The following is a 25985-nucleotide window of genomic DNA, read 5'->3' as shown; positions in this document are numbered from 1 at the left end:
TACACTTAATGCAGATCTCTTTCCAGCAGTCTCTGATCCCTGAAGCCTGGGAGGGCTCTAATTTAAGCCAGCCCACAGGAGTCCTTACCGGACCTGTTGTCCGCTAGATATAATTAGAGAAGATATCCCTGCATTAATAGGTTCTGTAAGTTATCCAGCTATTTGCCTGGGCTGAAGACAATTTCCCACATTTTCCCTGAGAAATTAGTCAGACTACAGCAAAAGATTAGGTTCTGTAGTCCTCTGATTTTGAAGTACTATAAACAGATTTGAGACTCACCCAGCAGCTGCCTTTTGGTAAGGATCTGGATTGAGTCTAATAGGGGTTTATAAGTCCAAACAGTAAGTTCTCAGCAGCAACATAAACAGATAGAGCTTCACGAAACTGATATGTCAAGTAGCTAATGTTATGTAAAGTTAGTTTTAATACTTACACTCACCAATGCTAGCTGTAATCTCTCAGACTACCTTAACACAATATCTGTTTGTAAGAGAAGTGCTGTAATCGTGTTTACTTTTATTTTTCCTAGAAAGGTTACGTTTTCTATGGATAATTTGTTTCCATAGGGACACTTTTGGTTTCTATGTTCTGTGCCATTAACTCACTTTTTTTTTTTTTTTTTGGCATATGCAAGAAATCTTAAGAGCTTCTATAACATTCATTTGAAGCCAAGGAATAACTGAACTCACTTGGAAAATGCAGTCTTGATTATTACGTAACAATAACTGTTCTCTTTTTTCCAGATCTGATCCTGACCGATATCTCACTCAGGCAGTCTTACTAAGCAGTTCTGTCTGATGGTGCATGCTCTTGTTTGGTTCTATTTTTCAGTGTCAGACTGGCAGATACACAATCTAGCTTAGAACTTGGCTTCATTGTGCTTTTTGTCAAATGCTCCAATGGTTGTGCCTGCCAAAACATTGTATCTTCCATGCTTATATTCAGTTTGCAAGTGACATTGTCCTGGGTTCAGCTGTAGCAGTCATTTTTCTCCGTCTTAGTAGCTGGTGCAGTGCTGTGGTTTTGACTTTCAGCCTGGGAACAGCGCTGGTAACACCAATGGTTTTAGTTTTTGCTAAGTAATGTTTACTCTGACCAAGGACTTTCTGAGTCTCATGATCTGCCAGTGAGGAGGGGCACAAGAAGCCATGAGGAAGCAGAAAGAGGACACCTGACCCAAACTAGCCAAAGGGGTATTCCATGCCACAGCACATCATGCTCAGTATATAAACTGGGGGGAGTTACCTGGAAACCTGGAAGGACCAAATTGCTGCTTGGGTCAGGCTGGGTATTAGTCGGCGGGGTGGTGAGTGCTTGTATTCTCTTCCCTTGTTATTTCCCTTATAATTGTTTTTATTGGTGGTAGCAATAGTGGTTTTATATTATAACCTTAGTTACTGGACTGTTCTTATCTCAACCCGTGGGAGTTACATTCTTTCGATTCTCCTTCCCATCCCTCCAGGAGCAGGGGGGAAATGAGCGTGTGGCTGCGTGGTTCTGAGGTACCGGCTGGGCTTAAACAACGACAGACACGAACTGAAAATAAAATAAAATCCAAACTATCTTTCTGTACACCAAAAAAAAAAGGAGATGAAACATTTTGCTAGAATAGTAGGTGGGTTACAGTAACTTAGTTCTTCTGATAATAAATATACAAATGTCCAAGCGGAGGTCATTGATGAGTTGCATTCCTCAGACGTTGGTATTGGGACTGGCACTGTTTAACATCTTTGTCAGCAACATGGACAGTGGGATTTGGTGTACCCTCAGCAAGTTTGCTGACAACACCAAGCTGTATGCTGCTGTCCACTGGAGGGAATGTCATCCAGAGGGACTTGGACATGCTTGAGAAGTGGGCCAGTGCAAACCTCATGAATTTCAACAAGGCCAAGTACAAGGTCATGCACCTGCGGCAGGGCAATCCCAATAATAAATACAGGCTGGGCAGAGGCTGGATTGAGAGCAGCCCTGAAGAGAAGGAGTCAGGGGTGTTGGCTTTCAAAAAGTTCAACATGAGCTGGAGGTGCATGCTTGTAGCCCAGAAAGCCAACTGTCTCCTGGGCTGCATCAAAAGGAGTGTGACCAGCAGTCAAGGGAGGTGATTCTGCCCCTCTACTCTGTTCTTGTGAGACCCCACCTGCAGTACTGTGTTCAGTTCTGGGGTCCCCAACATAAGAAAGACATGGAGCTGCTAGAATGAGTCCAGAGGAGGCCCATGAAGATGATCAGGAGCATGGAGCACCTCTCCTATGAAGACAGGCTGAGAGACTTGGGATGCTTCAGCCTGCAGAAGGTTCAGGGTAGACTTTCTAGCAGTCTTCCAATAAGGTTAAGTCTGGACTGAGCAGGTACATTACAGTTCTGCCATGCTCCCTGAGTGACTAAGAAGCTGCAGTAAAGAAAACTGAGACTTACTTTTCAAGTGTCAGTGCTCAGCATCTTAGCCAATCATTTACTGCCTACTCTAAATTCCAAAGTAATTATTGATTTACTGGTATCAGTACCCAAATTAGCAAGATTCAAGACAGCACACAGATATTGTCTGTGCTTCCAGATGAATGTATTGAAAGCTTCTTTAGATAAACCTTGGTCTTTAATGATTAAGAAACCAGAAACCTTTTTGTTTACTTGGCTAATGAAGCAAAATGAAAGAAAAGTACTATTTTTACTTCTGAAACAGATATATAGAAGAAAGATTGGTTCTAATACTGACATACTTCAGCAGTGACCCCAGAGATCTGATCACCAACACAGCTGTATCCTTCAATATATCTCAACACTGATTATTCACTCACCTCCATTCAGAAGTTACAGCAAAAGCATTGAAACATAAGAAATGCAATAAAAGCAAATTCTTAAAGATGTGAGTGAAATACTAAACTTTCATATAATAAAAGCTAATATTTAGCAATTTTTACAACATCTTTGCTGCTAACTTTATCACAAATGTATTTCCAATGTGTTATTCTTTTAAGGATAAAAGAGTAATTTTACCTATAAAATTATATTTTATAGATATAATTTTATCTATAAAATTATAGATAATATAAGTATTATATTATCTCAAGTAATTTTATCTATAAACCAGAATATTTAGAAGGTGTTTCTATGTTGATTGTTTAGGCTTTGGGTCAAAATGCAATTTAGCACAGGTTTGGATTGCAAGGATGCTGCTGCTAACTTCTCCCAATTCTAGTACTCTGGAAAGCCTAGTCATAAGAATTCTAAATGATAAACCATTGCAAAAAACATGTACACTGAAGATGATATACACTGAAACAGAAGAAACTAAGGACAGACTGAGTTGATTCTCTTAATTTCCAAGGAAACCTTTCCACAAGAAACTAATGGGAAAGAAATTATGACTTTCCTAAACAAAAGCTTTAGAAAAAACAGTATGTTCTTAGTATTTCTTGATAACCATTATTTGTCTGCAGAAATATGATCCTGTGGACATTTACTATTTGGTTTTTCTTAGTTTTAAAAATTCCAATTTCAATTTTGTGGGACCAGCATTGCAGTAAAAAGACACACGTATGTGCATTATTTAAAATGAATGTGTCTTTAGGAACTTGGCACTGGATAAGGACACTTCATGTTACTGTAACACCAAAATATACCACATGTATCAAGTTTCCCATCAAAAGAATACTCTGTTCCCAATAACTCACACTCTGCTGAATCCTGTAGATTCTTACATGGAATATCCTTATCCTTAACTACAACAGAAAATCACATTACTTCTATCAGGAGTAATGAAATACAGTTCGAAGACAAACACTTGTCCTTGGATAGGTAAAACAAACAAAAAACAAAATTAAGTTGCTCTCAGATATTTGATTTTTCCTTCAAAATACATGCATGTATCCATCTATGCAAAAGTCATGTCCTACAAAAATATCTAAGATAATCCTCAGAAATATCTTCTGAGATACAGCCAATCCTACTAGTAGCCCTTCTTCAAACTTATTAACACCTAATGCCCCTGACAGCTTTTTCTCTGAGACAGAAGTTTACTCATTACCTGAAGCTGTTCTTCCAGTGCAGCAGTAGCTCTGTCTCCGCTGTTTTCATCCACCACCACCACCATATGGGTTAGAGAATTCACCTTGACTTGTTCCTGTTCCAAATCTTCTTGAAATGCCTATAGTTAAAGCAGATGTGTTAGAAAACGTGTTCCAAATCAAGAAAATCCTGTGTCTTTGGAGTCCTACTGACTGATTAACTTGCATAACTAACCAACTATAGGACCTTTGAAATCATATTGCTGTCAGTATTAAGTAATTTAAACTTATTTTGTTGCCTTAGCACATATATGTGAACATCAGCATATTGGGCAAATTCTTATTCTTTTCACAAAAATAGCTTACTGTTAACTCATTCACAAGTTAACCCTTGATACAATATTTTAGACAGAAAATTTGGCTTGAGAAAGCATTTGTTGAGTTGATGGAGTTGAATTACAGATATTGATATATATGGATATACATCAACACACCAAGAGCCTGCAAATTTTAAATAGCCACTGGGTTAGATTTTTGTACTTCATTTGAACATATTTTTTTTTTTTTTTTTTATGTGAAATATTAAACATGGCATAGTTTGTCATTTAACAACTGCATACTATCTTCAGCTTGGCACTCCTATATAACTTAATCAAATAGGATGAAACTACTCAGGACATGACTCAGGATTAGGAAACACATTCAGAACCCTTGTTTCACTTAAAACAGAAACCAGAAAACAGAGAGAGGCACTTCATGATTCATGAAAGTCTGAGAAAAATTTTCTTGCCCTTTTAGCTTTGGCATTCAGTTCCAGCTGCAAGCTGTAATAAAAGTGAGGACAATCTCTAGCTGAGAAATAGTAAACTGCTAAAAGCGAAGAAACTTCTCTCAGATATGCACACAAATTGATATTTAAATGATTCCTAACCTTGCCAGATTTCTACAATTCTTCAAATCTCTCTGACCCTCCCACAATTTCCCAGTAATAGATCTAATAAAGTGTTCCCTCCCTCCTCACAGCTCACAGAGAAGTGGAATAGGAAGCCTAGACATGTTTAGATGATGTCTTATGGCATATTCATTGTACACTTACATACACCACAAAAATAAAACTTGAGGTACTATAACACCTTAGTAATACCCCCTTGGTGGGTTTCAGTGTCACCTATCACCTTTTTTGTTGTTGTTGTTGTTGTTGTTCTTCTTCTTCTAAGTTGCCATGAAAGATGGAATCCCTACTTCGCTAGAGTTCGTTAACAAAACCAAAACCAGCTCAGCTTCTGTCAAGCACCAAGGGGCAATGGGTGTAAACTGGAACATAGGAAGTTCCACGTTAACATCAGGAAGAACTTCTTTACTGTAAGAGTGACAGAGCACTGGAACAGGCTGCCCAGGGGGGTTGTGGAGTCTCCTACACTGGAGATATTCAAGGCCCGCCTGGACAAGTTCCTGTGTGATGTACTGTAGGTTACCCTGCTCTTGCAGGGGGGTTGGACTAGATGATCTTTTTAGGTCCCTTCCAACCCTTGGGATTCTGTGATTCTGTGATTCTGTGAACAGAGCAGCCAGACTTATTTGCTCCTTCCTTTGCTGAGATGCAGCAAGAGCACAGATGACAAAAATGGAAAGAGGAGATAAGGAAACATTGGTACAGAAACTTCAAGCCACAGAGAAGGCAATGTTCAATTTATTTTCATAATTTTTCTAATCTACGTCTAGCTTTATATTTGTGTATTAACAACGATATGTATATTTTAAACTCCCACTAGTTAACTGCTGTTTTACATTACTGGGTTCTATGTTCTGTTTCTTTCTTCTTGAAAGAACTCCTTATCCCTCTTCTCTGAAAAATACCCCAAGGTATCCAGAATCACATATTGCCTGAAACACTTTTTAGGTGTCTATAAGTAGTTTCTAACCAATGGAAGAATGTGGGAAACCAAAGTCCTGGACTTTGTCCTCAATACTTCAGCCAAGTGTGTCCTAGTGATTAGAACATGTATAGCATGATAATCACAGTCTGAAAAATTACATGGCTAACCACATATCACAGAATCTCAGAATCATAGAATGTATCATATCATCATAACATATGGCTTGTTATAACGAAACATTTGCTGTATTACAGACTGTTTTGAATTTCACCTTATGAAAAAATTTCTGCTTTTTCAAGTAAGGTATGAAGAAGAAACCCTTGTTGAAAGTTAGGTCATGCATTTTAAAACTCTTTTTCAAAATATCTTACATTTACTTGAAAATTAAAAAAAAATACATAATGTAGATAGTTTTTCATTGTCAGGCATAATCCTTGAGCCAATATATTTATAAAAGTCTTTTTTTTTCTGACTTTCATGCCTATGATTACCATCTGCTTCAGAGAACTAGACTATAAAATATTTCTCAAGGACTGTGAAGTACACCAAATTGTCCCTGGAATTCAGACTTCTCAAGATTTTGCGATCTAACACTTGATCAAGAGGAGGGAGAGCAGTCATGGATCAGGTGATATAACACAGCTTGCTTCCCCCATGTTCAACCCCCTCGTTCAACCATATGACAATAAATATATTGCTCTGTGAGCCTAGAACAAGGGAGTAGGCGACTTATATTTCCTGATCAGTGGGTATCTGACAGATTACATTCCAGAACAAAACCAGAGTTAGCAATGCTCTGCAAGTACAGGAGTGGAAGGCATTTAGGAAGTGGGAGTCTTGCACACAGTGAAAGACAGGGTCAGGGGACTGATGAAAACAGAAATTTGAGTCATATTCTAATCCCTAGATGGATTCAATTTGTCCTGAGCTGATGGGTTGTTCTTGATAACACACGTGTCTGTTTTTACCATGAAATTCACTGGTGCATCTGGAATATTGCGTCCAGTTCTGGGCCCCTCTGTTCAAGAAGGACAGGGAATTGCTTGAAGGAGTCCAGCGCAGAGCCACAAAGATGATTAAGGGAGTGGAAGCCTCTCCCTTATGAGGAGAGGCTGAGGGAGCTGGGTCTCTTTAGCTTGGAGAAGAGGAGACTGAGGGGTGACCTCATCAATGTTTACAAATATGTAAAGGGTAGGTGTCAGGATGATGGAGCTAGGCTTTTTTCAGTGATATCCAGTGATAGGACAAGGGGCAATGGGTGTAAACTGGAACATAGGAAGTTCCACGTTAACATCAGGAAGAACTTCTTTACTGTAAGAGTGACAGAGCACTGGAACAGGTTGCCCAGGGGGGTTGTGGAGTCTCCTACACTGGAGATATTCAAGGCCTGCCTGGACAAGTTCCTGTGTGATGTACTGTAGGTTACCCTGCTCTTGCAGTGGGGTTGGACTAGATGATCTTTTGAGGTCCCTTCCAACCCTTGGGATTCTGTGATTCTGTGATTCTGTGACAATAGTCTGTATAGTGGAACTTGCTGAAATAGGAATTACGGAGGCATTCCAAGACTAGAGCACACATTTTTCAAATTGTTTAAATTGAAGTTTCTAGCGCATTCTCCTGAACTCCTACAGATAGCAAACTTTCAGTGACTTAAAACTTAAGATGGGTTTAGATGTTGATGCATGATCACAGCAGCAACAGAAACTCATGAAACTCCACAGTTACTTTAATTCATATCCATCAGATAACTTATATGACTCCAACAATCTAGTTCAAAGTGAAAAAAAAAAAAAACAACCCACCCTATCTAGGGCATCCAATTACCCAAAAACAAATCCAATATTTGAACATTTAGGAAATGTCTTATTGTACCTTACTGTACGTTTGCAATTAATTTGAACACTAACCATTTTCTATGATTTCTAACTTCATGAAAAATAAAAAGGCTTAGGCTCCCAGAAGAAGTATCTAAGCAGCTTAGACCTTTATAGAAATTTAGTGAAACTATTAAATCTACTAACTATAAATATAATAATAATAATGTGGAAAAATAAAATCAGTTCAATTAAAAGCACATTTTTACTCAATTATAAAATTTCTAATAAAGTATTCTGCTTAGACAGCTTAATAGTACTTAGATTTTAATTGAAAAGCAGCTTTTCTCCCTTTATAAAAATATAAAGAAAAGATTCTTGCAACAGGAGACAAAATACATAAAATTCTGTTGTAAAGAGGAATAGTTCATTACTGAAATGTTTGTATATTACTATAAAATATACTGACTGTGCCAGATTTCTTACCAAAACTTTGTACCGTGCTAATGACCTTCTAGAATTCCTTTCTTCTAGCTCTATTTCAGTCCACCCCAAAAAAATTCTGTGCTATCAAGATATTAACCTCCTACACTACTGAACTAAGTACCACACTGGAAAGAATGTTGTGTGCTTTCTCTGGTCTCAGTGATGGGGGCCATTCCCAATACACATTACGGATTTTTTTTTTTTTCCATAGGACCCAGAAGAGAAATTGAAGTGCCTGTCACAAGAACTCAACACAAATATTTTCAGACATCATTGGGAAAAAAGTAGAATAAACCAGATATATAATCAAAGAGGGATAGGGAACATGAAATAAATAGAGTGAAAATTAATTACTAATGAACAGATAAAGACAGAAAGTCAAAATTATAATGGTAAAGAGGAGAGGGAAACAGGATGACAATAAACCAAGCCCATTATCTTTGCTGAAGTCTGTTTAATTTGAAACAATCACTGCTTCTTATATCTTCTGGTTCCTCCCATCAATTTAAACAACATTGTTTCTGAGATGTCCAGAGTCCTATGAGACTAAGGAAAAAAACACTGGGCTTGGTTTTTTTTTTTTTTTTTTGCTTTTTTGTTTGCTTGTTTAATAATGTAGCAATAATATGCTATTAAAATTCCAGTGCTTTCTCCCGTGTTACAGAAAGTAGCTTTGCTGCATACAATACAGAATGAAATCATGTGAAACTTTCACACAATACTTGAAGAATGAAAAACATCTTGTTCTTTGACTTATGAATGAAACAAAATATACATACATAGAATTTTAATTGAAGCCAAAACCAAAACATTTTCTTTCCACCTTATTTCCTAAATTGTCTTTTGTACAGAAAATGGATTTGATTAAGTAATACACATAAATAAATAATGTTGACTAATCCATCACATTAAGAATGAAGAACTAGCATTTGCAAGAGATTTCTGCATGTATTCACTCAGAACATTAAAATACAAGTTAAATACCCATTTTTGCCAATATTAGAAAAAAACAGCATAAAGAGTTTGCATAAATACAGCTATTACATTTTAAATTGCTATTCAAATACAAAATGCGTAGAAATAGGAACAAAGTTATTAAAGTCTCAGCACTCATGTATTCAAAATCTTTCCAATTTTCTTCTCTAATTACCATTCCATAATTATGCACTACCTTTTTTAAAAAAAAGAAACTTAACATCAGAATAAATGTTTAGCTACAAAACCTGCATACTGAAATGCACTGCCCCCTCACAAGGCAAGCACCGATAGCACAAATAGCAGCAGTAGGTAGTGAATTTGAATTCTTCTTCAGTAGCACTCCTTAATCAGAATGCAGAAAAATCATCTTTCACCCAGAAGTGGGTCATGCAGTCTTTTGCAGCTCTTGGTGTTTTGGTTTTTTTAATTAAAAAAAAACAACCTGTAAAAGGTGGTTTCAGTTCAAATTGTTTTCAGGATGCTCTGCCCTAGAACCTGGAGTAGCACTGACACAGGTTGTCAAGCATCAAAAGTTGAGATCTATCAATATACTATGGAACTGAACTGATTTGAACCACTGATGTAGAAACATTAACGGTAAATCTCCGTTACCTCACACATCATCTCTGTTCTATACTTTTCTGTGCCTCTATATCATTATCACCATGTGTCATGGATACATATATAAAGATATATGGATACATATATAAAGATATTAAAAAAATTAAATTAATATGAAGCCAGACAATTTAATCCAGTAAATGAAACAAAGCTGTTACATAAATTACACAGTCTCTCTCATTTTCATTTTTAATTATTTCAATTAAAGAACTGCCTTCATGGAATATGGAAGAAGTTTGGCCAAATTCTCTCTTACACTTCATTTATTACATTTTTTAGTTTTCATTAATTAAATACATTACTATTTTCTACAGTTAGAAACTGGAATTTATTTTATAGCGCTGTACAGTTAAATGTTCAGAGTCACATGAGTCCTAACAAGATCATGCAGTATAATTATACATATATATATATATCATGCAGATAATTATAACCACTGCATCATTGCTACTACAGCATGCAAGTAACAAACATGCAACATGCAAAAAGAGTAAAACTCCGGTATTAAAAAATCTTATATATTCTTACTCTACTGTGTAATGAAAGGATGTTACAGTTGTCTCACACATTTCAGTGTATTGTTTATATTTAAAAATAAATTTATTCTTTCATGTAAGGATAAAAGTCAAGGTTGTGATAAAATAACTCTACAACACCTTCTTAACTGCATGAAAAAAATCGATATAAAACCAAGACTCCATATTAATTTTCAATGTTCTAGTGGCAGAAGTAGAACTTTAAAAATGTCAGACACTCAACTTGGTTTTTACGCTTTTGGAAGCATACCATAGCATACCTTATGTTCTTCTACTTGACGTTTTAGGTCTTCTAGATCTGGACCTAAGGGCTCCAAATCAATTTTCTTAGTCCTTTCTTCTGTTTTTGTCAACCAGTCAGCTAACTGCACTAGCTGCTGATTCTGCAGATCCATTAGAATTTTATGTAAACTGGAAAACAGAGAAATAATGCTCTTTTTAATTTATATATGAAAGAAAACAACAGGTAGAAATATCTGTTCTTTAAACTGATTTTCACGAAGCTACATCTCAAACCAGAATTTAAAAAATATACTTTCAAATAGGTAACTAGATGAAACTTATTTTAAATTAGGCAAAATGTTTTGAAACATTTTTTTGTTTGTTTTTTTAGGACCTGAGTATTGCATATACTGTCTGTTAAAGTTTTAGCCTCCAGTTGCACTTCTATTACAGCTGTTTCTACTTTCTGGCTTCTTAAAACTTGTATTGTTTACCACAAGTACTTTTAAAAGTGCTCAGACAGCTGTACTGACCAGACTTCCTGAAATTTAGGATATTAAACCGAAGAGATTGATGATTTTTCAGTTATTAAATGGAGAATGCTTTATGGAATTAAACAAGAAATACCTCAGTTTTGCCTAAACAAACTATTTAGATAGCTCCAAAATGATCTGCCCAGAAATCCATTACAAATCCTTCACTTGCCAACTTCAGAAATTCTCAAAACTTTCCTAAACAAAATCTTCATCTTATCAGGAGTGTTTTCAAAATAAAGTTTAAACTATTGCTGAGCAGTGGAACTACAAGCAGCTATTTGCATTACCCATCTTTCATATAACACAATTTTTACCTTAGATTTGACAGAGCAAAGTCACTGTCCTCAGTCACACTGAGCTCAGTGAAACCATTGTACATTTTAGTGCATTACTTACATCTCTAAAAGAACTCTTGCAGCAAAATGTTAGTTAACTACTTTCAGAAGTCAACTTGGAGATTTGAAAATCTGAGTTGAACTTTCAGACTGGAGAAAAATGCTGTGTAAGAAAGATGTCAAATTCCTACTCTAATTGCACTTGTTTATCAGTTGGCATCTTGCTGGCTTCTTGAAAATGTAGCCCAAATTAGAAAGCTATTGTAAATGTCTTTCTGTGATCAACAGCACCTAGAATTGCCCAATTTTTGGCATTGACATTTCACAGAATCATAAAATGGGTAGGGAAGGGACCTTAAATATCATCCAGTTCCAACCCCCCTGCCATGGGCAGAGACACCCTGGTTGGTCAAAGCCCTATCCAACCCAGCCTTGAACACTGCCAGGGATGGAACAGCCACAACTTCTTGGGGCAACCTGTTCCAGTGTCTCACCACCCTCAGCGTGAATAATTTTCTCACCACGTTTAATCTAAATCTACCCTCTTTCAGTTTAAAGCCAATCCCCCTTGTCCTATCACTATGTGTCCTTGTAAAAAGTCCCTCTCTGTACTTCTTTTAGGCCCTCACTAGGTACTGGAAGACTGCCATGAAGTCTTCCCTCAGCTTTCTTTTCTCCAAGCTGAATAACCCCAACTCTCTCAGCCTGTCTTAACAGGAGAGGTGTTTCAGCCTTCTGATTATGTTCATAGACTTCCTATGGTGGGTGAGGCATTGGCAGAGGCTGTCCAAAGATGTGATAAATGCTCCATTCCTGGCAGTGTTCAAGGCCAGGCTGGACAAAGTTTTGGGTGACATGGTCTAGTGTGAGGTGTCCTTGCCCATGGCAGGTTGGAACAAGGTGATCTTAAGATCCTTCCCAACTGTAACCATTCTATGATTCATTCTATGACACTATGGACTCACTCAGTCAGGTCCATGTCCTTCTGTTGGGGGCCCCAGAGCTGAACACAGTACTGCAGATGGGGTCTCACAAAAGCAGAGTTGAGGGGCAGAACCACCTACCCTGACCCACTGGCCATGCTCCTTTTCATGCAGCCCATGATAACAGTTGGCTTTCTGGGCTACAAGCACACACCTCTGGCTCATGCTGAGCTTTTCATCAACCAACATCCCCAAGTCCTTCCCCTCAGGGCTGCTCTCAATGCAACCTCTGCCCAGCCTGTATTTGTGTTTGGGATTGCCCCAAATTGTTATTTATTTCCTACCTTTTTAAAAAAAAAAAAACAGACAAAATTATTCCTTCCAGTTTTGAAACCTCTCAAAATGAGCCAAACATTTGCTGATTAAATATTTATATAATTATTAGTTCATATTTATATATACTTAAAAATTAGTACTGTATACAATAGTAATACCGTATTGTAAAAGCTAATTGCTGTTTCCAGTGCTATTTGATGCTTTTGTTGAATGTATGTCAGCTAACTCATACTCCATTCTTAGATACTATTACTCAGTTTGTAAGCAATCCTTGGATCACCTACAAATTTAGGAATGAAAAATGCTCTGAATCCTCTGTGTATACTGGCACATTTTACACTTTAGGGCAGAGCTGCCATTTAGAAGGACCTAGAGAGGCTGGAGGTACAGGCCAGGAGGAACTTTGCAATATTCAACAAGGACAAAAGCAAAGTCCTGTGCCTGGGATGAACCCCTGGAATGGCAGATTCTAGGACCTGATAAGCTAACAGAATTCCAGCACTAAATCTAACTGAACATCCATCACTCTGGCATTGTCTTTCTGCTCATGAAATGACCTTTGCTTTAAAAAGAAGAGGATACTAGATGAAAGACTTTTTCAAAATAAACTTTATCATGTGTATATAAATTATAAATTTAGTATTCTTAAACCTTTGTTAAGTAAGGATTTATTTTTTTCTTTAGGAAACAGGATTTTAACTAGATAACACAAACACATAAACTTCAAGTACCCCAAAAGTAACAGGCAACAAGATTGAACGAGATAGTTTTAAAACAGGGGTGTAAAAAGAAATTATTCAAAAATTCCCACAACTTGGGTATTTTAATAATAAAAACTTAGATGTTACCAGAAGAAAAAAAAACCCAAAAAAACCCAAAAAACCTGTTTCTACTTTTTCTCCTTAGGGCACCCAACAACACTATCATTTATCTCAGGATTATCACTTGCATCTGGATAGATTTAAACAATTACTGGGGACTTCTGAAACAGAAAAAATCAGGTCTTAGTAGTGACCATAGGAAGACGCGCCAAACCAGTCTCTGGAAACAGGAGTGGTAGTGGCAAGAAATGTGTCATGGATCTTCATGATCCATGATTTCAGTTTTTCTACTGGAAATAATGTGTTAATTATTGACTAAAATGACCAGAAGATACATGTAGTGTCTTTTCCACTCTAATCTTTCTCTTCATGAATGGAACATAGGAAGCCGATACCCTGCTTTACCATAACCCATGGCTCACAAAGGATTACCTATCTCAGATCTAAGCCAGTCTTTCCTAATTTTCAAGTATGTATTTTATTGTTTTTCTTGATCTTCTAAACCACATTATTATAAATAGTAAATATAATGCTTCAACCTAGAGATATCTTTTTAGCAATAAATGAAATAAATGGGGAAGAAAACCTAATAAAGAGAATTTGATTTTAGAAAACTAAGATATAATAAAATACTTATATACAGAATATTTATATTATTCTGAAGCAAAAAGCATAAACTTGAAAGAATTGCAGAAACAATTTAATCACAGTTGATTCTTAAACAAAAGAATGTTTCTTCCCATTCTCCAGGTACGTCCTGGTTTTCAAATTACTTCTATAAACATCTGACAGAGGTTTTAGTACTTATTTATATACCTCAGGAGATTATAATAATCTTTGTTTATGGTATGGCACTCATAAATTTCAAATACAAAATGATTTATTACTCAATTCAATGTGCTTTAATAGTTGTGGAATTCTCCATAAAGTGGTAAACTGTATTAAGTTTTCTCTCTGGTGGTACATTTATCACTCTGAGACACTTTACAATAGAGCATCCTATTTAGGGAAGGGCAGGAGTAAGAAAAGAAAAAATCAGGCTGTTTTTGTTCAGCATGCTAATGCCTTGCTGCCGGAAGAGTCAATACATAGTGAATACATGGGAAATTCAACTTGGGCTGCTTTTACACAAAGGCATTGCTGTGTTCCATACTTACTCTGGCATTTTGACCCTCTAAATCACTTTTCATATCACCCTTTCACTTTTACAGTATCCCTTATCATTGTATCTTTCTCCTCTCTTTGTTGATGCTTGCTTCTGTTTTCTCTGTGCTGTAAAGTGTTCCACTTTTTGTTACACTTCCTATTACCATTACAAAAGAGGATAGATGTTCTCATCTTCACAAAATTCATCTCTGGATAAACATATCACTGTTGCCTTAAAAACTAAATTACAGCAATAAGCTTAGAAGATTATGCTTTAAACTGAAGTTGAAGATAGATTCCCAAGGGTTTAAATTGTGTATAATAACCCAGAAATATATTACATTGTGATATGAAAGTTGTTCATAATCCTCCAGATGGGGTTGTTGCCCAATAGGTCAAAATCAGTCATACCTAAGTAAATAACTACTGAGACATTTTCTTTTGCTCTAACCCAAAAAGTTAACTGAATTTATCACAAATTTTTTTTTTAGAAATTAAATAGTAACACAACATTCTCTGTGAAGCCCTTAACACTTCATTTCTTTTACGGATTTCATATTACCCAGATATGACATACTTTAGAAGACACTAGACAATTCAATTCCTGAGGAAATGACCTATAGCTCCATCTAGGGCAGAAGTTTAACAAATGGCATCAAAGGACAAAGTAGAGACAGCACTACTCATAGAAGTGAGGTTGCTATTTGCATGTTGTTGATTTAAATGAGTATGGGAAATAAAAACACCTACAATAATGTATTATAGTCTTCCCTTCAATAAAATAATAAAGGTGGAGGAAGTTAGGATGAAATATCTGAAACACATCAACAATTTTATAGACTGTTGAAGAAAGATAGAGCAAAGAAAATATCTCAGCACTCAGCTTCTTTTCAAGCTGAAAAGAAAACAAATGTTTGGAATTACTAAGTACACATGGAAAAAAAAACCCGCAACAAAAACCAAAAAAACAAAACCCAACAAACCAATCACCCCCCCCCCCCAAAAAAACAACAACAACAACAACAACAACAAACAAAACAACAAACTAACAAAGAGAGCTATGTTATGCATATGGTTTGACCTTCAACACTGTGGGCAATTCTGGTCCCTTTAACCAAAAAGATAAGGTAGACCTGGAAAAAAGCTCTGAGAAGACCAAGACAAATAACTGAAGATATATATTTATGGAAAGAGTAAGGAAACATACACACTATGGACCCTCACTTCCAAAACAGTAACTAGAAGGAATCACTTCAGCTACCAGAGACAAACAAAGAAAAATAAGCTCTTCCTCAAAAAAGCAGCACTCATAATAGGTAAGAGGCCTACAGAATTCACTGCCAAAGGATACCATGGATGCTAACAGGTCCAAGATGATACTGAATAAATAAATAGAAGGAAAAGAAAAGAAAAATCCGTAACAGGTTACTAAATATGCAAAACTGCTTCCATCTCAGGAAGTTGCCTCAGCTGAAAGCAATCTGAGAACAGAAGAGTTCTATGGAGAACTTTGTAACATAAGACATGCAGCATTAGGTCAGAATATTAGCCCAATATTTGGTCTCCAGAGAAATGAGTTTATACAGCCCAATATTTGTTCTCCATGAACAGCAAAGGGAGATGAGAAGATACTGGTTCAGGAGATAATTCTTTTTTCTTGTTATGTTACTATCAAAATGTTGGGATAGACCATGGTCAGACTACTAGAAAAATTCAGCTTTTATTAAAATCACGTTCACAAAAGGAGTTTGCTCACTCTCCAGCTGTACTGAAGGAACAGACAGAAGAGTTTCTCAGTGCATGTTCATTGGGATTTTCTGTGAGAAAAACTGAGACCTTAGTAGAAAGATTTTATTGAAGTCTAAAGAGTTCAAAGTCCCTAAAAAAGCCACCAAGGATCTCAGATTCAGGTTGTTTGCCAATGCACCAATTTGGTTTCATTGTAGAGAACAATATTTTTCAGGAATTAATACTGCTTGGCTATAAAGATGCTCACAGTGAAATTCATTAATTTAAAAATTTCAACTGGATTTAACTTAATATGAGGGTCAGTAAACTTCCCCATTGGTCTCCTTTACAGAAAGGCCAGCAGGTGCACAAAATTCCTGATGACATGGTAATAGAAAATGCAACAAAAGGTAGAACACTTTAAAGCACAGAGGAAACAAAAGCAAAGGGAATTCGAAAGGGAGTGTATGTGCATGTATGTGTGTGTGTGTATGTATGTATATATATACATATATATATATACACACACCTATCTCAGACAGGAATTAAAAGTATTCACATAGAATGAAAAAAGAGGGGCTGAAAAAGAGAAATGTGAAATCTCAGGTAAGTAACTGACACTTTACTAAGATAAGGAATGTAATTCACAAAAAGCCCACCTTCACTAACTTAAGGAATGTAAGTCACAAAAAGCCCACTTTCACTAACTTCCCTGGTTTAACCACTCTGTATCCGGCAAAACAAATTATTCCACTGTAGCACAATCACAAGCTTTTACCTTTATGGAGTTCCTTATACTAGATAGCACTATGTAAATCCAAATTTCAAAATAAGACATAGAAATCATAAAAAAAGCTTCAAAGACTAAAATGACTAATTAATAATTACTTTTCTACTTTTACTTGTATTTCTACTTTAAGCTATAGGACTTCCTCTATTTTGAAAGGTGTAATTTGTTCTCAGAGAAAATCAACACAATATTTCCTGGAAAGCTAAGCTCCCACTTATTATTTTCATGGGCTCAAGTTTTAAGGTCCTTAAGATTTGCTTTCCTTTCACTTTTGTATCTCGGTAAAGATGCTTTCCTTTGTAGCTAAATATTGTGTGTTATTTGTTGAAACAATCAAAAAAGGTGAGGTAGGTTATATAAGTTTGAGTTAAAGTATTACTAAAGTCAAGTTGTTATTAACTGATTCGTGTGGCTTCCAGTCTCAAAAAAACATGCAAGATTCAAAGTCACTACACAGAAAATTTCAGGATAAAAAAAGATCTGAGATCAAATTTGGCTCACAGTGAAGTGAAAGAAAATCCCAGCTGTTAATCAAGTTCAGTATTGTTTCAAACTCTATATATATTATTTTACTTCAGTATTGTTTCAAACTCCATATATATTATTTTACCCAACATATTACTTACTTGCTTTGTTTTTCCATGCTTGCTACCCTAAGACTTTCCCATCGAGAATTAAGTAGATTCATTTGTTCTTGGATTTCATTCTCTTCATCATCTGAAAGTTTTCCAATTGTTAAAAGTTGACTTCCAACTTGCAAAACATTGCCAACACGTCCTTGGTGAGCTGTTAACTCCATCATAAAACCCTGGCAATATAAAAAAACATAAAATTCAGTTTTAAGTTTGCTTCTTTGAAGGAAAGAACAGATTTTGGAGAAACATCCACCACTTCACAAACATGTTTTTCAACTTTGCTTTTTATTTTTTCATTCCCTCCCCAAACCTCACAGAACAAAACAGAAATAAATGTTTTCACATTCTGCGTAGATAAAAAAGTTCTTTAGTCTGGAGAAGAGGAGGCTGAGGGGTGACCTTATCAGTTTCTACAACTACCTGAAAAGAGGTTATAGTGAGATGAACGTCATGTAGTAACAAGTGACAGGACAAGAGTAAACATCCTAAAGTTGCACCAGGGAAGGTTTAGAATGGATATCAGGAAAAAAGTTTTCACTGAAAGGGTTGTTAAGCATTGGACAAGGCTGCCCAGAGAAGTGGTGGAGTCACCATTCCTGGAGCCATTTAAAAGACATGTAGATGTGGTGCTTAGTGACATGGTTTAGCAGTGGAAATGGCAGCGTTAGGTTTACAGTTTGACTTGGTGATCTTAAAGGTCTCAAAGGACTTTTCCAACCTAAACGATTCTATGACTTCAAGGCACAGTCTCCAGTACTACCTTTAAATACTCCAAATCTAAATTACACACACAAAGGAAAAACAAAACAAAACAAAACCAAAACCCCACCAAAAAAAACCCCAACAAACCAACAACCAACCAACCAAAAAACCAAAACCCCAAAACCCCCACAACACAAAAACAAAAGAACAAACCAAGAAAAAGGAATAAAATAAACTAGAAATATCTTTGGTTTGTGTTTTTGACATTATTATGGGATACAAGCAGATAAATGACTACTGAAGGATTGGTATAAACATATACCTCATGGGTGTGAAATTGTTCTTTAACAACTTCTACATCATTGGATATGCCTCCTTGTGCTTGTAATGCATCTTCAGCAGAGAGAAGCCATGTGAGTACTTCCTCTAAAGCAGTTTGGTAGTTTTCAAGATCCATTTCAGATCCCATCCGCATGGTGCTGTATGTCTTCTCTTCAACAGTTTCTAAAAACTGATCAAAGCCAACATTTTAAGAGTAATACAGACAACGTTTTCTCAGAAAATTCTGCAAAGGAATAAAGAAAATGCCATTGCATTGCATAAAACCCCAACTTTTTATAAAATAAAAAGACATCAGACGGCTAATGTGTGGAATTAATTATTAGTATTAAAATAGTTAGTTGACTAAGATAATTTAAGATGGAGGGAAATAAAAATATCTCATATTAAGTTATATATTTTACACTAGAATTAAAAATTCCTACCAAGTATTCTGAATAGGAGCTATATTTAAATTATACCTATAGAGTGCTGTTATATGTGTTTTTCAATAAATACCCTGATTTTTCATTTCTAGTTTACTGCTTCTTATTTAAGTATTTTCTCTTGGAAATGAGAAAGAAATTTATTTCCCATAGCAGCTAGTAAAATTATACCATCAAAAAAGCAGCAAGTTGCATGCTGTCATGGTAGACAACCTATGGAAAACAAGATGCAAAAAAGAAAAACAACCCTTTGCACCACATGCAATGCCAGACTCAAGCAATTCATAGACACCTATTTTGTGAAAACCATTTTAGAAAGTTGAAAAAGCTCAGAAATATCAAGCAAATTCATAACTTTGTAAAAGCAAACAAAAATGCATTACTGTTGATTTCTCTTTCCCACAAAGGCCACCCTTATATTCCTTCTTTAGAAGCCTAGTGACTCTTAAAAGCACAGAATTCACACTTCTCTTCCTTTAAGTCAAGAGAAATCAACAAATATGAGAAGCATAATAGTAAAGATGAGAACAAAACAGAAGCAAGAAATACAGGCTTGCTATTTATGGGTTATAATCCCATATTTTTTTAAAAATGTTCGGAAGAAATTTACATACATTGCTAGCAAATTAGTTTAAAAATCCCCATCTTTACATAAAAATATACTTATGCACTTCACATTTTTATAGTTAGCAAAAATTGTCTCTATTGACATACTTGTAACAGTAAAAATATCAAAGCGGCTACTAAAGCCTTTCATTTTATTTTAGGACAGAAAGTCCGAATTTATCACTAGAGCCAAAACCAGGAAGTGTAATGGATGCAATGTGATCACTTAAAATGAAATTTTCAATCTTCATCTTCACAATAAGAAATTCATTCTGAATTGCATATGTCTAATAACCACAGGCAGTCTACATGAATCCCTCCTTGATACGTGTGTTAGGCTAGCTAAAACACCAGTTGTATCACCACTTATGCAGGAAAAACAATGTTGAGTAACTAATTCAGCATCAGAAAAGTGGGCTTGGAAATCTGATGAACTTGACTCTTTTTTTGTTTTGTTTTGTTTAAAGAAAGTACTATCTTAAGGAAATATAAACAATGAAGCATGTAAAATGTTCAACATATATTCCTGCTCCACAAATCAATGTTTCAGTTGTGTGCAATTCCAAGTTTTTGGCATAAAATGCAGTAAGAAATTACATCCAACCTCATCACATTTCTGCAGCAAGATAGTATTTTTAGAGCATACAGTCTCCTATGGAAAGGGATAACTTTATAATTACTTTTGCATAGGTAATGATTTATTTTTCTTTTATCCCCTGTCTATATGACTGCTGCATGGAATACATCCACATCTGATACACTGGAGGAAAAACCAAGATGCTATAACAGGTGAGAAAGACTAAGGATATAATAGAATCATAGAATCATAGAATAGCTAGGGCTGGAAAGGACCTCAAGATCACGATTCCAAAGATCTATGATGACCTCTGTTATCTATTTGTTTGAAAATTCTCCATCTTAAAATACTTCCTTCTCTAGATCCGATACAGAATATTGTCTCATGTATACCAAGTGTTCGACTAAGCACCCACTAAAAAATAATTTTCTGAGGAATGACTCCTGGGTATAATTTTCCCTTGTTACATTGACCAGAAAATTTTCCCTTTCTCTCATGCTATACAAATATTCTACACAATTGTGTTGAAAAATCTTGGACTCAGGATCTTCACTGGCAAAATGGTGCAAACTACTGATTCACTATAGTAACTCTTGAAAAAGTGTACAGAAAACCAAACACTAACACAAACAGAAACAAAAAGTTTCTCGGCAGGTATTCTAAAGTATTTTCACATTTAAAAAATGTCCATTTTTCTGACATAAGGAAATCAGAAAGGGGCTAAAGGAAGTATAACCAAAGGAGTTTGTAGAATGCTGTCAGTAATCCTCATATTTAGTAGAGACAGGGAACAACTTTTCTACTTTCTCTCAAATCTTACAGCATTACTGCCAGCACAGAGTTGAGATCAATGAAGCTGAAGAATAGTATCAGCTGTGTTTGAAGTTAAAGAAAAAGAAGAAAACACTCTTTTATGGATAGTGCAATTCAATAATACTCAAATCCTGAGGCATAATAAAGTCATTAGATTATTATGCCTTCTCTTTTCCACGCATTTTAGGGAAAAGAAAAAGTAAAACATAGAGAATAATCAGTATCTTGTTATTCTGGAGTGCATTGAGCATGCAGAGTATTTGCATTCAGATTTGACAGTGACATAGACAGGGACCCCTGCGATCATCAAATTAATTAAACCAGTTCATCCTCACTGATTTCATTGATAAAATCAAGCTGTAGTTATAAACTTTCAAAATTGTGGTAAATTTCCTTCTGCATCTTTAAGTACATTCTCATTAACAAGCCAGAGTAGAGGAATGGCCACCTTGATCTGAATCTACTTAAGCAGAGAATAATCATACTGTAAAAAGTATACAAATATAAAAAATGTGCCTCAGAGTCACTGTTTTGACTTGAGAAAATACATGTATTTTAAAATCCACTGTTATAAGCCATCCTCACTTATTCTGTCAGTGCTGTTAGCTCTCTGAAAGATAACTATTCATCATTCCTCATCCTGCATATGGAATGAAAAGCAACTACTGAGGTCAGCAGAAATTCAGACTGTTGGCTCAGCTGTATATGGAACATCAAACACTAAGCTAAATATTCATATTTGGAAGTGGACAATTACTAATCTAATGCCTATGCTACACACTTCGTATTAAATGGCAAAACTAAACAAAAAAATCTCTCAAAGTAATATTCATTGACATAAGGATTACTCACCTCATAATATAAAGCAAATTTAAATATACAGATCCTACAGCACCAAGAATAATCCTCACTGAAATAATCCACATAAACCAAAAACCAATGAAAACTCTGAATTTTATAAATTATAATGGTAGGCAAATATGTTTAAATAAAAACCAATGAACCAAACAAAAACCACACACACAAAAGAACCCACAAAAAAAACAACCAACCAACCAAAAGCAAAAATAATAAAACCCAAAATAAAACACAAAAACAACAAAACAACCAAATAACAAAACTCCACACCTCCTATGATTTTTCTGATTTCTGAATTTATATGAAACCTTTTCAGAATTCCTAAAGTAATGAGAAAATATAGAAGTTATGCATATACTACATTGAGATAAAAACACATAGTTTTTAATATAAATTGTGATGGCTATTTCTAACCATATTTTTAAGAGAATGGAAAGCAATTAGGATATGCTTAATAAATTCTTATAGCCATATATTGTTACGAAGGCTATACTTAGGAAAAAACCTGCTTAAATATGCATGCAGTTTCTTGAATCAAACAATATTATTAGGAATAGTTTTTTTATGATTACAAATCTCAAAGCTGATAGGGTGCAAAGCAAAACAGTTACAGATCATAATCTACTGAAAAGCAATGCATGTATAATGATACAAATGTTAAGGGTAACGATTACATGTAAAATTCAGATGTTTGATGAAGACCGCATAACATCTAGCTAGGAATCTGTAAACCAGTCAGCTCACAGAATACTTTGAGAAATGGACAGACATTTTTGCATGGAAAATAGTCCTGGTCATTATTATGGACTGACACAGTCAAAAAAAAGTGCTCTGGATCCATATGTTGTCCTCGAGAATATGTTTTTCTTTGCTGCTGCACATGGAAGAATTGTATTTAGATGAAAAGATGTGAATTTGAATTTTTACACACTTTATCTTCTGCTGGAGTGAGGTGGCTGGGGTGTGGGGGCTGGAAGACTCCAAGGACTTTTAAGCTTTAATTTGAAGCATAAAGAGAGAAAATAAAAAGTTTCAAACCTTCAGAAGCATGGAAAAGAGAGGTATGCCTGGCAGCTATATGAATTAATTCACAGAGTCTAAACCATAAGCTCCTTCAGGATAAGAAAGTGAGGGGAAGAAGTGCTCCTCACCTAGTATTGCATTAAGCTCCTAAATGGAGAAGAAGGATTGGATATGTTATTAAATTCTCCAAGAATGTTTTTGTTTTCATAAAGATTGCTTCTGAGTTTTAAAAATTTATTGGGCAGTTTTAGAAAGTAGTTTTGCGGTAAAGATTTAGGGATCATTCCAACACTCTTATTTATATATTTTCTTCCTTCAGAAACTGCCTGTCTCACTGGAAAAGATGCAGAATCTCACTCTAGAAATTTAGAGCTTTAAAACTCAAAAGACATAAAATTTTAGAGAAACTTTTCTTTTATTATTTTATTTTCAGTAAAGGCAAATTTAAGTCCAGAGTAGTTTTCTCATTTTGAAAATTCCCTTTGCATGACTACAGCCTTAGAAAGTAGCATGCATTATTAACCCTCTAACTATGACTTCCTGTCAGGTAAGACTGATACCACTGCTTATCCTTTCAGTTCAAGTTTCTCATTACAAAATCACATTTTATGTGTCTTTAAAATTGCTAAATTATACCTGTTAAAATGCTAAATGCTAAAATGTTATTTGCAATAATCAGGGCTATGTTTTCATAACAGATAATGTCAGACAGCATAGTTAATAACTTCTTGTAATAAAACTAAGAAAATATGTTGGTCAGACTGCAATTACAATGTTAACTATTTCCTCCTTCTAAATGAGGCTGGCATTTTAATTTTATTAAGTATTTCAAAGCTTCCTTTGTGAATAAAAACATCTTGGATAAGAAAGATGGGGTCTTTTAGTTACTCACACAAAAATCCACCCAGGTTTGGCCTTAACATAAATCTGGAAAATTGCAGGTTTTGCTTGCTGAGTTGAGACAACATAGATTTTTAGTACCAGAATTTATCAGTGGTTCCATTTGTACTGCAGATATTTCCACCTGGATGAATTGACCTGTCCTTGCAACTGCAGTTGTGAGATGCAGTAGATTATTAGTTCATTAAAAACCAGCAGACCTTAGGCAATGTGCACGTTGAGAGAGAAAAAAAAGCCAGATCCAGGCAGTATGGATGAAAGTACATTAAAAAGGAAAGAAAATATTGAAACTATTAACAAGAAAGGGGTAAAAGAAAATCCATCAACTACTGTATTAGGTACAATTGGTACAAACGAAGACTGAAAAAAACCACCCCAAATTATTGGTATTAAATGAAAATCTGAAAATTTTGCACCTTCGGACCTGGAGTGTAGAAGTTGGCTTATGTCAACTGAAAGTAAGTGAAAAAATGGAACCAACTGGGTTGTGAAAGAGACTAAAGACTGGCAACTGCAAGGACACGCAGGATAGTCTTAAGAGACAGGAACAAAGGCTGCTGGCTACGTGGAATGATCAAATTTTCTAAAAATTTAGAAACTGTTTCATTCTACATACATAGTCAAGTAAGTCACTGGTTCACAGAAAGATTTTTTTACTTAGCTTGTTTTCTTCAACACACCTGTACTTGGAAAAAATACCAAAGCATGTTTTGGTTAGTAGCTGCTTAACCCTTTTTTCCAGAAAACATATCAAAACATACTGGTTTCATTAACTCTCTAGGGATTTTTTTCAGCCCATATGTATTTAAGGGTTTAATTATATTGAGGGTTTTGTTCTGACTATAAAATGTATTGCTGTTTGAAGTATTATTGCTGACAAGACACACAGTACTTGCCTCTCAAAGGAAGGCACTTCCTATTCCAGCAATTAAGAATCATGGCTCCAAACAGTAATGTTACCTGATGTTGATGTGTAAATCAGCTGCCTGTGACTGAAATTACTTTTCGCCATATACTTACAACAAAATTATTATTTCTTCCTATTGAAATGCCTCGTCTGTGCACCATTTTTCAACTCTTGCTTTTCTGATCCAAGAACAAGGCACATTTTAATGGGACATATATTTCAGGTGCTGTCATGTCATGCAGTAGAGTGAGGTCATTTGTTCTCTACGTAACACATACGAGTACTCTGCACATACAGAAAAGGTGAAATTTTCACCCTAGGATAAATTTTCAGTAACCCAAACCATTCTATGACTCATACAAGTTCTTGTTCTCTCTCCTTGCAGTTATCAGTTAAAAATGTTGTAATTCCAAGTACTAATTCTAACGTTACACTTCCACTATATTTTATATATAAATAGATATTAAATATAGATATATTTATGCCTTTTTTCTTTTACCTATAAATATAAATATTTTATTGGTAAAGGAAAAAAGGCAGACTAACATCTACTCTACCATCTTTGGCCAAAAGTAGTAATCCTCTATTGCAGAGCACAACAAAGAGCAGTCAACCACCTGTAATGATGCTGACTAAATTTTGCTAGTGGAAAGTCTGAAAAGAATTCCTTGCTCTTCAGAACTTTTACACGTAAAGCAGTTTTATAGTCTTGTCCTTGACAGCCAATAAAGCTGTCAGTTATAGAATTCACAAATGCAACAGAACAACACCCTCTTTTTGCTTACAATTCAGTCAATAGCTAGTGTCTAGAACTTTTCTAAGTCATGTCTTGGCTAGGGGAATTAAAGCTTAATTAAAAAAGAATTAAAAAAAAGGTCACATGCTGCAGCCTCCCAGCAGTCTCTATAAGAGGTCTTACCATAATTACCATTGCAAACACATCATCAACTCAACACATCAGCGAATCAACACAGGAGTTTTGCTTAATTAAGGGAGAAATATGGTCCATGACATGATAGTCACTAGAGCTACCACTTCATTATCAT

The 25985-nt window shown here is 35.4% G+C and overlaps 1 protein-coding gene across 13 annotated transcripts in view; it reads right to left on the bottom strand.

Moving 5' to 3' along the window:
• Nucleotides 1-25985, bottom strand: part of DMD (dystrophin) — a 1176091-nt gene that overhangs the window by 719186 nt on the left and 430920 nt on the right. For all 13 annotated transcript variants that reach the window (XM_065677219.1, XM_065677222.1, XM_065677220.1 and 10 more), the window contains 4 exons: nucleotides 18814-19002; nucleotides 17781-17962; nucleotides 10578-10728; nucleotides 4026-4145 (listed from right to left, as the gene is read on the bottom strand). In XM_065677219.1, the coding sequence (XP_065533291.1) occupies nucleotides 4026-4145; nucleotides 10578-10728; nucleotides 17781-17962; nucleotides 18814-19002 (642 nt within the window). The remainder of the gene's footprint in view (nucleotides 1-4025; nucleotides 4146-10577; nucleotides 10729-17780; nucleotides 17963-18813; nucleotides 19003-25985) is intronic.

The sequence above is a fragment of the Lathamus discolor genome, chromosome 4 (assembly GCF_037157495.1).
Source record: "Lathamus discolor isolate bLatDis1 chromosome 4, bLatDis1.hap1, whole genome shotgun sequence".
Classification (NCBI taxonomy): Eukaryota; Metazoa; Chordata; class Aves; order Psittaciformes; family Psittacidae; genus Lathamus; species Lathamus discolor.
The sequence above is the reverse complement of the archived record's forward strand: the minus strand, read 5'-3'. Positions and strand labels throughout refer to the sequence as shown.